General features: G+C 42.5%; 1 protein-coding gene across 1 annotated transcript in view; it reads left to right on the top strand.

Moving 5' to 3' along the window:
- Nucleotides 1–469: 469 nt before the first annotated feature.
- LOC104405747 (catenin alpha-1-like) overlaps nt 470–11673 on the top strand; it is a 31515-nt gene continuing 20311 nt past the window's right edge. Inside the window, exons 1-4 of the mRNA XM_010014549.1 lie at nt 470–574; nt 2495–2690; nt 9636–9802; nt 10594–10713. Of these exons, the coding sequence (XP_010012851.1) occupies nt 470–574; nt 2495–2690; nt 9636–9802; nt 10594–10713 (588 nt within the window). The remainder of the gene's footprint in view (nt 575–2494; nt 2691–9635; nt 9803–10593; nt 10714–11673) is intronic.

The following is an 11673-nucleotide window of genomic DNA, read 5'->3' as shown; positions in this document are numbered from 1 at the left end:
CAGCTAGACTGGGGCAACAGTGCAGTCCTCCTGGAGGTAGTCAGCAGGAATTGGGAAGGGATTGCTTGCATAGCCTCCAGCTGTGTGGGTAATGTGCCCTGGTACCTGTGAGGTCCTTTCTCATTGGTTGGGGACCACTGAGGAGTAGACTAAGCACTGCCCATCTTGCCATTGCTCTGATAAAGTATCATGGCTTCTCAATAGGTTTCGGTGAATTTTTACTTGATTTTGGTTTTATTTTCCAAGCAAAACATGGTTATGTCTGTATATTGTCATAAGAGGCAGCTTTTTGAACTGTCACCAGCTGAACCAAGCCTGGTATTTCCAGAGACAGTATAACCTTAACTTACACCACATGGATGTGTTCTGTGTTTAATAGCCTCCATTTTAACTTATTTTAAAATACTTTACCACAGTATTTAATATAATAATAATGTTGTATTCATCTAGCTCTCTTGTTTTTCTAGAAATGACTGCTGTTACTGCAGGCAACGTTAACTTCAAATGGGACCCCAAAAGCTTGGAGATCAGAACACTGGCAGTTGAAAGACTACTTGAGCCTCTCGTTACACAGGTAGGAAAAAAAGGGGGCAAAACCTGTATTATTTCAGTTAAGGAACTTTCAAAACCTAAATTCAAGAAGTAAAACCACTACAAATCTAAAGGTGAAGAAAAACGTGCAAGTAATTTTTGTTCACTTTTGTTGAGATGGAGTTACTGGGCGTGAGTGTAGAAAGACTGTGCTGCTTCACCACCCAATAAGACATGGTATTTTGATTCAAAGTGCAGAAATGCATGTTAGTAACTAATGTTCCCTTGCTGCTGAGCTGGTTCTCACCTGTGTTTTGGGTGGTGTGCTACTTAGCTACTTATTTGTTGAGTCTTTAAAAAGCTGGGCTTATTCAACCTGGAGAAGAGAAGGCTCAGGGGAGACCTTACAAGCCTTTGTTACAGTTTCAGTATATCTTGTAAAAGACAGACTTTCTTTTAATTTCTGCCTACATGCTAATGCTGGTTTTGTGAATAAAAGCTTATTTCTGCATGGTGTGTAATGTCCCGTGACATGTACTGAGCAATGAGGGCAAGTTAGAGTAAGTCTTGTAAGCTGTGAAGGTTCTTGGAAGAGACTTTCTTGGAGGTTGGAAGAGAAGGTGCACTGGAGACTCATCCTCTTTAGCATTGTTTTCCTGAAATAAGAAAGTTTTAAACTGACAATGAACTGGACACAACTCCTGCTAAGCACAGACTGCAGCCATCAAGTTCTGTTTCCAGTGTTAACGTCCCCTTGTTTGCTCCCTCTAGATACTGAGATGTGCAGTCAGGTCATCTACTACATAGCTTTCTAGCCTGAGCTACTGGTGGAGTCTTTCCGTAAGAGAAATTGTCCCAGTTGCACAAACTTAACTGAGCAAACTTGTTCATAGGATCTTTTTGTCCAGGTTCAGTGTCTGGGACTTATTCCTCAAGTAGCACAACAGGCTGTTCTGGCAATCCCAAATTTTGTGAGTGATGTGAAAGGCAAAATACAGAGAGGAAAATAGAGTAAATTGCCTTGTTGCAACTTGTTCTTTTAGTAGTACATGGTGAACTGAGACTGCCCAGTACAAACACTCCCTGTTAACCGACAGTGGTATTCCCAGCTGATGGATTTCCCTCTCTGAATCAACCTTCTGAGGAGATGGATTCAGCTCTGAGGACCTTTATGTCAGCAGTCCTTGGGCTATATTATTAGTGTGGTAATTTAATGTCCCTCTGAAGTACCTTTGAATGCATTTTTCCTAGATCAGCATAAGAGGGGACACACACACACAAATGGGAAAGTGCACATGGATTTTGGGACATCAGTCTGAAGAGGATGAATCCTGATCCCTGAGCTAAGGGAGTATGTGTTTGTCATCTGACTGCTGGAGTCCAGCTCCTAGCAGGGTTTTGGTCTTAGAAACTTGGAAATAATGTTTGCAGGAGGATTGGGAGAGTTCCATTTTGGTTGTTTTAGGGAAGTAATGAGCTCTGGGAAGTCCTTCACTCTGCATTTAGTGCATTGGCTGTAGTACTGTTTTGGACTGAAAAGATACTGTGGTGCTAGATATCTGTAGATAATGGCTTCAACCTTGTTTGGGGTCTTTTGTGCCTGGAGAGCTATCCCAAACTAATTATCCCCAGCTTGGTTTCTCTTCATGTGGTGCCAAATAGCTCTGGCCTGTTGGTGAGATTGCAGTTGATCAAAAATACAAGTAGCTCTCAATCCTTCAAATCAAGATTTTGGGTCTGCTGCTGCTAAGAAAAATATGTAAGCAGTTCAGCTGAATTTATAGTGCTCATCTGAGGAATCAAGGAGCATTGTAATGTTTAGACAGATGTGAAAACACTTGTTTGGGTCTAACCTTTGGAGCTGGCAGTACTGCAGGTAAAAATACATGTGGCCTTGCTGTCAAATTGATGAACTTATAATTTGTTCTTTTTGGTTTTGTTTCCCTTCTATCTCTGTCTTTAGGTAACAACACTGGTTAACACGAGCAACAAGGGTCCCTCTAATAAGAAGCGAGGGCGTTCTAAAAAGGCCCATGTTCTGGCTGCTTCAGTTGAACAAGCAACAGAGAATTTCCTGGAGAAAGGAGATAAAATTGCCAAAGAGAGCCAGTTCCTTAAAGAGGAGCTGGTGGCGGCTGTGGAAGATGTTCGTAAGCAAGGTGAGAGTTATGTATCTGGTAACTTGTAAAGCTGTGGATTTTCAGAGCAAGAACTTGCTCTGATTTCTCATTTCCCTTTTGCTGTTATTTCTGATGACTTTGCACCTCTCTGCTTTTGTAGATTCTTGGCTTGTCTTGTTGTCTTTCTTGCAGAGTAATATGAACTGGTCAGACCTGGAAAGTTGGGTGTCCCAGATAGAGATTGAGAAGAGAAGCAGAAGGACTGATTCTTTGAACAGCATTTAAAACTCAGTTTAGGCTAAAAAGTAAACTTGCCCCCCCCCCCCTTCTGTAAATGTTCTGGAACTATATCTCAAATATATCAATAACTTCTTCAATATTTGCATGCATACAAACAGCATTGTAGGAGGAAGAGCTGAGTGTTGACTTGACAGAGCCTGGTGTCTCCAATATGCAAAATGCAAACAGCAACAAACAGAGCGCGAGGACCTTGACTAAATATTCCAGCTTCCTCCCCCACATCATCTAGTGTTGATTTTTATCATTTTCTTTTTGCTTTCTTGGAGAAGACCTGCAAGAAAAGCCTATGGAGCTGGCTTACTCTAAAATACACACTAGTAAATATTGTTGCTCATAAATCATCTATCATTCTTCCAGGCATGAGCCTTTTCTATGCTTCAGTGAAACTCAGTCAACTGGTATTAATGGTGACGGCTGCTGCTGCAAGAAGAGGAAAGCTCATTAGCATTAATTACTTGTTCATAGCTGAAACTGCAGAGTGATGGAGTATTACTTGAAAATGGTTCTAAGTTCTGGATGAGCCTGGTTGACAGACCAAAGAAAGATCAGCATAAGAAGGCTGCGGTATGAGGGGCTAATTGAGTTGGCTTAATTGAACAACCACCAACAGCAAAGAAACCGAAGCTTTGTCTTGAAGCCTTTGATTCTTGGTCCTTGCTTGCTGCTCAGAATTGAGTCAGAGCTCATCTGCAAGTAGCTTCAAATGATTCTCGTGATAGTAGTGGGTGAGGGAGCTGCACTCAGCCCTCAGGATTGAGAAGTTCTGTTAGCTGAGTTTGTAGTTGCATTTACAGTGAGAAGCTGGTAGGAAGGGGAGACTGTAATACAAAAACCTTCAGGACGACCCTTTCACTTGCTTTTTGACCTCTCCTTTGGCATCAGTCTACATGTAGTCTCAAACCTCCCTGCTCTGTTGAGCTTTGACAGAGGAGGTAGAGTTCATAGCTGAGAGGTGCTGGAGTGGAATAACCTTCCACCTTAATGTCGTTTCACTTTTTCCTCCCTTTGTACTGTTTGCAGTTTGCATGAGATCTGGTGCATAGAGAGGATAGCTGGGCCTGCTTTCTGAAGCTGGGTGCATGAGGGTTAGACTTGAAGGGTTGCCTGAACACAACTGTTGCCACAATTGGTTGCGGGATGGAGTTGCAACACGCTGGGCTGCTGGGGCAGCACAATCACGGCTAAAAGCCTGTGTCCTCTCATGGTGCCAGTATTTGGTCAGGTTTAGCAGAGCAGCTTTTTGTAAGGAAATTAAAAAACATACCAACCTTTGAGGAAATTAGAAGCAAATGGTGAAAAATGAGATATAACAGAGGGAAGGCTGATTACCTCCAATGCCCAGGGGAGGACTGCAGCTCTCCTAGTGCTAATAACAGTGGGGAGCTGCAAAATCTCTAGGTACGTGTTTTTGTATATAGTCGATGCACTTCAGAAGTGCTTCCAGTATTGTCGTAGACTGCTTGAATCCATGAACTGCAGACACGAGGGAAGTGTAGTAAAAAACCTGTGTGCGTGCTTAGCAAAACCTGCAGGTGTTGGTGCTTTTATCTCCCTTTTGCCATGGATGCAAAAGCAAGAGAACCTAGTCAGCAGCAGGGTGATGGTGAACTGGCAGCATCTGTGTGTCTGACAGCAGCAGTGGGATTGTAGATGTACAGCACTATTTATCTTCAGCAGAAGACATGAAAATAGAATTAATAATGCCTCTGTTTAGATGAGGGAGCGGTTTAGTTACCATAATAAAAAAAGATGAGTGAATGCAGGCAGGGGTTATGAAGATGATTAGGACAATAGATAACATGTCCCATCAGAGGAAATTAAAGTGGGTTTTTTTAGCCTAGCAAGAAGATGATGGAGAGGGTACATGGCTTCAGTGAGTACACTTGTTCCTAAAATCCCATTTGTTGGGGGTAAAAACAAAGAAGGGAAAAGAGTTATTTAGAATGAATGATAGCACTGCTACATACTAAATCAGTGTAAGTGGATCTTCAAAGTCGTCTTGATTTTTTTTTTTTTTTTTTTTTTTTTTTTACAGTGAAAGAATAAATTACAACTTGCTTTAAATATTAAACAAGTTCATAAAATATCCTGAAGTAAGGTTCCTGGCCCTTTAAAGCTTTGGACTTTTGACTTCTTTTAAAGTAGTGAAACTTCATAAAGTTTTGAACAGAATAGTAGAGACAAAGAACCAGAGTGTTTTTCAGAATAGATCGTGCTGTGGTTATAGAGAAGACTTAGCACTGGGAAAACATCTGATGGGAATGTCTTGAATTTCAGCATCCTAATGGTGTTTGTTGCGTTAATTTCTGCCCTAGGAATTTTGTTAGGTGATAGAAGGGGCAATATTGGTCTTGCCCAGTCTTACTCCCCCCACTGAAAAGTCTTTGTAGGGTTTTACCTTGTTATGAAGCACGAAGTACATTGAAATGGTCGACTCTTCTGATGCTATTGGGAGGTGTTTTGGGACTGAACCAGTTTCTCACCCAGGTGCTTGGCACCAAGACAGGTTGCAAACTCCAGGGTCAAGAGGGAGATTTCTTTTAGGTCAAGCTGACCAGGCTATTCCTGTTTTCCTGCAGTACTGGCGTCTGTGTCCAGTGTGAGGATCCAGTGTATTAGCTATGCTCTTACTGTTGTGTTTCTGCCTATGGTAATTTTACATGAAAGACCAAAAATTACAGCTTAAAATTAAAAAGCTTAAGCCTGTGCAGAGGGTTTGCAGTAAGAGAATGGCTGAATGCTCTTGTGAATCCTGTGGACTTTGATCATGTTTCACAGTTGCAAATGTGGGGGAGTGAACCTCCTGATGTAGTGTGGTGTCTTTCCACCCTGTGTTTGAAGGAAGCTTTCTCCAGAATTGAGCAGTGAGGCAAATTCTGAAAGCATGAGATGTTTGTTTGTTTGTTTTTTTTTCAACTGTCCTTCACACAAGATGCATGGCTTAAAAGATTTCCAAGAAACAGGAGGAGGTCATTTGCAGAGTAACTTGAAGTTAAAGACTGAATTCTTCTTGGAAAAGTCAGCTTTAAAATACTGTTGTAACCATTGAGCTTGACTTCACGGAAGGGTGCAGAGTTCTGAGTTGTTTTCCTGCAAGAAAAATGTCTTAGGAGTGTACCAGTTGTATCAGAAATAATAATCTAGTCAAAGGCTTGAGATCTTTGAAAAGCCATAAGCTAAGGGAGCTCTGAGAAAGCTCTTGGCAAACTGTAGGAGTATTGTAGCCAGTATATGGATTCAATGGATGACAAGATTAAGGAATTCACAGAACCTTTTGTTGCCATAAGTATCAACTCCAATGTTGATATGGCAAAAGGAGTCCTTTATAGTAGAAAGCAACAACAGCTTATTGTGACACATGATGGACATTGAAGGTGGTATTAGTGGTAAGGTAGAACTTCAGTGTCCAGGATAGTAGGGTCTCGAAACTCTAATTTCATGCTTGCCTTCGTTTGGTGGGGAGTAGCAGGTAGAACTACATCCTGATGGTGGTCTTTGTATTTCTAATGCTGCCAGTAAAGCAGCCTGGAGACAGGCTTTGAACTGGAAGGTGCTGAAGGGTAGAAGTGATGGACCCTTCAAGGTAATGTCACTGGCACAGGGTGCCCAGAGAAGCTGTGGCTGCCCCATCCCTGGCAGTGTTCAAGGCCACGTTGGACACAGGGGCTTGGAGCAACCTGCTCTAGTGGAAGGTGTCCCTGCCCGTGGCAGGTGTTTGGAACTGGATGAGCTTTAAGCTCCCTTTCAACCCAAACCAGGCTGGGATTCTGTGATCTGTTCTATGTGAGGACACAAAGTTCTAGCTCAGGAAGAAAAGCATCAGTGCCTGTGGGTGTCCTAGGTCCTGCCTTGCCTGTTTTCCCTGCTGCTTCCCTGTTGGGATTGGTACAAAGCAAGCCCTCTCTGACATGGTCAGTGTGCACTGTGCTGCTGAGGAGGATTAATGGTGCTGTCTGAAAGTGCTGTCAGACCCTGTGGGCATGGTGGGAATGAGACTGGAAAATGGTAATTTTCTTTTCATGGACTAAAATCTTACTATTTCTGAAACGGGCTTTGTTCCATTAGATTTAATTGAATTCTTAGTGCTTTATTGACAAGATCATAGGATGGCTACCATTGCCTCTTCTTTTCTCAAATCTGTTTTATTATCTTTCCCTTATAAAATCTAGTGGAAATGTAAGGTTATATTGGAAAAACAGATTCCTCATATAAGAATTTGTACGAGCTGTATAATTGGAGTCTCATAGCCTGACTCTTCTGCAGCCTGTTTTCTTTTAACTCTTGAAATCCTGCTTTCAAACTTGGTGTCTTACCTCTGGTTCACATTTGACAAAGAGAAGGTGATGGTTGATCACTTTGAACTGCTGATATGTGCGCTTAAGTATGCACTTACACTTAGGGCAGAGTTCCCTTTGATTCTAGCTAAAATAACTACCCGATGTTGCTTTTTTGTTGTGAAAGAAGCCTGAAAGCCAGCTTTCTTTTAATTTGCAGGAAAAAATATATATGCAACAACTTTAAATATAATCTTCCTTTAATTCTGGGAAGCTGGTTATCTTTTTGACACCCTGACAAGCTGTTTGAAACTCGATCTTTTCAAGGCTGTCCTTAAAATAAAAAGAAATAGCATTTTATTTCAGGATTGGCTTGTATGGTTGCAATTTAAGAGATGGGTAGAGGATAATTTTGGGGTTTAACCTTGTTAGCAATTTCAGAGATTTGGAGGAAGCGGGTGGCCACCTCTCTAAGTTGTTTTAAATAGGAAATAAATGAAAACAACATTCTTCTCTTTTGGGACTTGGAAATGTGGGGAATTTAACATAGAAGTAAATAAGGGAGGAAATATTTATAGTGAATTTTGGTTCTGGCATATATCTGTAAATCCTGACATTGTTAATAGATTTCATACTGTGGTGGTAACATAAGTTTCTCTATTATTATCCTCTTCCAGAAGGGAAGATAAAGGAAGGGTCATGTCAGCTGTGTAGGGGGTTTAGAATCTCATGGCTGGTTGCAGTTTTTCAGCATTGGAGACGTGTCGTCTTTCACCCATCTGGAAAACTGAGGCTCTCAACACTTGTTAAAATAGAGTCGTGTTCCTCCAAGTTGGGTAAGGGATAGCTTTGGATTGATAGTCATAGCTGGTATGTGGTTGGACAGAAGCTCTTTTCATCTGTCACACTACTGAAGTAGCATATTTTTTATCTGAAAATGTTATATGCCACCCCTCGTATTATTTAAGATGATGGAAGGGTGTTACATAGGAGGGAGCATGTGAACAAAATTGAGTATCTTGGTGTAGCTGCTTGGGCAGGCTGGCAGCTGTGTTTGGGCTGTATTTAGCTGCGAAGGTGGAGAGCCTTTGGGTGCTAGAAACTCTTCCAGGGCGAGAGATTAAATGTTAATGGTAAGTATGGGCATGGTTAACCCCAGGCTCTCCAGTTGTAGGTATTGTTGAGTAGTTAAAATAGTAGATTGAAAATGAAAAGTCATTAAAATTGAAATACTTCCCATACTGGGGATATGCTGCACTGGCTGCAGGCTGTGGGCAGGATGATGCCACTGCTCATCTTCAGATTTTGGTGCAAATCAAGCCTCATTTTGTGTAGTGGGCTCCATGGGTGGCACTGTCAGCTTTCACTTGTGAAGGACTACTTCAGGTTCTTCTCTTATCTGAGATGTGCTATTTCTGTTGTGGTGGTTGGCCATATGGATGCTTTTTCATACAGGCTTGGGAAGCCCCTGACACAGCAGTTGATTTTAGCACGGTTTGCCTGCTTTCAGGTCATCTCCAGCTGCCCACAAATCTTTGGCCTTGGGTGCCTAGCATTTTCTAAACTAAATCCTAGCTGTCTACCAAATGTTTCTGAAATACAAAGAGATCCAAGAATAATAAAGTGGATTCCAAAACTTGGTGTTGTATAGGAACTGTGGAACTGGAAGCAAAGTGGTACCCTAGAAAAGGGGGGGAGAAATCCGAAATTTACTCTTCTGACTATATGCAGACATCACTTTTATGCTTTCTGAATGCCTTCTGGAGGAATTTCTCTAGCTGTGTAAAATGGCCTTTGCTTTTCATCGTTAACCAATTGCATTGTTACCATCTGAAACCCAAATTCTTTCTTCCTGCACCAGATGCAGAGCCACAGGCTATGAAACGCTGAAGCGTTTTACTCAGCGGTGCCTTGCTTTGAAAGCAAACCCAGGGCACATCCAGCCAGGTCATTGCTCTGAGTTGTTTACAGTCCCATGAGCTGCGGCGTTTCCTTGGGTGGTTACAGTACTTTCTGCTGCTTTCTGCTTAACTCCTACACGCACACAACTCAGAGCTTTTGCATAAGCTTTGAGAGCATTGTAGTTTGTGAAAGAGCTGTAGTCCCACATGTAATAGTGAAGGCATGGCTGAATTTGCCTCTCCAGAGGATTCTGGCATGTTAAAACACCTTTACAGTCAGAAATAAGGACCAAAGTGGTATTTCCCAACCCTTCCTCATTGCACAAGCCCCTCTCCTGATACCATGTGGTAACCATACTTAGAGGTAGCTACATGGAGTCTTAATTGCTGGCTGTATTTAAGCAAACACTTTTTGTTTCAAGGCTTGGAATGCTTGCCCAGGAATCCTTACAGCCCTTTCCACATCACACAGTGTTTCTGAAGTGGGACCTTCTCCTCCCCTTGTGCAGGTGACCTGATGAAGAGCGCTTCGGGGGAGTTTGCTGATGACCCCTGCTCCTCTGTCAAACGCGGGAACATGGTCCGGGCGGCGCGCGCCCTCCTCTCCGCCGTCACCCGTCTGCTGATTTTGGCTGACATGGCAGATGTCTACAAGCTGCTTGTTCAACTGAAAGTAGTAAGTGTAGTTCTTTTGCCGTGATCCACTTTGCCATGCCAGGCATGCTCTGTCAAGCGGCTTTGTTTCATGATGTGTGCTGACCCTGGTGTGTGCACTGTCAGTGGGTCACTTCTGGAGCAGGGAGGTTTTTAGGGTTTTTCCTCTGAGCAAAACGTGTGCAGTGGATGTTTGTCGCTTGTTTTTACATTCATTGTCAGCAGCTTTTGACATTGTGTTGTACTTTATTCTGAACTTCTAGCACTGAAACTTTATGCACTGTGGTCTGCAACTGCAGGTGATAAGCAGCACTTTTCGTCTTAAAGCAGTAACTTGGCTTTCTTATAATCGATACTCCCTTGTAGCTAGTAGGGATGAACAGCTTCAGTAGACTAAAATGAATGTGGAAAATTTGAGGAAACCTTCTTCCCACAAGCAAGAGGGTGGGTGGGTGATTTGTTCAGAATTTGCGATGAAATGAGATCTGATACTGAGCCTGCTTTGGTGGCAGCACTTTGAGGACTCTTCTCGTGCCCCTCGATGGCCACTGCCACAGCTCTGCAAGGGCCCTGGGCTCCTTCATGCTCTCTCAAATGTGTGTACTTGACTGCCTCTGGTAGCCAAGTGGCTGGTGGCTCTGAAGTAGGAGCTAAGCCTTCAGTGCTATTGGCCTTTGAAGCATCTTTCTCCAAAAAATAAAAGAGGGCAGAGGAAGATGGTTTCCTCTGTCTGCTGTGAAGTACGTTTTGAATTACTCCCTGGCCTGTGGACTGTATTACTTGGAAAAAATATATGAATATATTTTCTTTTAGGTGGAAGAAGGTATCTTGAAACTAAGAAATGCTGGCACAGAGCAGGATTTGGGCATCCAGTACAAAGCCCTCAAACCAGAAGTGGACAAGCTTAACATCATGGCAGCCAAAAGACAACAGGTATAGTGATGGCAGCTCTTTCTTCTGTATGTTCTTCCTTTTTCTTTTTCAAAACCAGAAAGTAAGGCAGCCCTGCTGCTCTTGGACAGTACCCATTGCTGCTGATGCTTTTACTTGCTGAGTATTTTGTGTTGCACTCTGCTGTGTTTAAGGAATTTCAGCTTGCCTGGTAAGCAGAAGGTCTGCTCAGCTGTAGCGTACTGCTTCTGATGGAATTTGTTCTAGTAGCATTTGCTTATGCTAGTGCTGTAGTACCTTAATAAGATGCTGCTTCCCAAGACTCGCACTTTCCATTTTGAAGCAGTGCAGGGGTGAGTAAGAAAAGACTAGAGATGTAGCTCAGTGCCTGGTGCGCTTGCCACTGGACCATGCTGTCTTTGTGGTTTGCACAGATTAACTGAACATTATCCATTTAAACAGGGAGCAAAAGTCATGTCTGAGCACAGAATTACAGATCTTGCCAAGAGAGTGAGTGGTGGTGCTGGTTAGTCTTGCACTGAAACACCTATTTGAGAAGGGCTTTTAAAATCATGTGTAAGGTGTGTTGTGTTTGAGGCATGTGTGGTGTGTGTTCTGTGTTTGGATAACTTGTGCTTAACCTTAAATGGCACGTAAAATTTGTTTTGTTCAACAGCACTGTTGTGACTCATTCTTGTGTAGTTAAGTTCTCAAAAGCAAGCAGAGGTGTGGGCAGTCCATTTATCACAAACAGCATAATTCTTGTAGAGCATTTGTTTGTTTGCTCTGCTGATATGTGCAAACCAAAACTGCTTATGCACTTCTGACACTGCTTGGGGGTTTTTTGCACAGATTCATCTCTGAAAATAAACTGGGTACAGTCTGAAATGGATGGCCAGTTGGTTATGTATCTGAAATCTGATTGCAGGAAACGCGAGTAGGGTTGGGATGGCAATGCAATAAATGTTCTTAGACTGCTCTGTGATGGATTGTTCCACACTG

Source organism: Nestor notabilis, unplaced genomic scaffold, assembly GCF_000696875.1.
Source record: "Nestor notabilis isolate BGI_N333 unplaced genomic scaffold, ASM69687v1 scaffold32535, whole genome shotgun sequence".
In the NCBI taxonomy this organism is placed as follows: domain Eukaryota; kingdom Metazoa; phylum Chordata; class Aves; order Psittaciformes; family Psittacidae; genus Nestor; species Nestor notabilis.
Note: the sequence above shows the minus strand (reverse complement) of the source record. Positions and strands in the feature narration are given on the sequence as shown.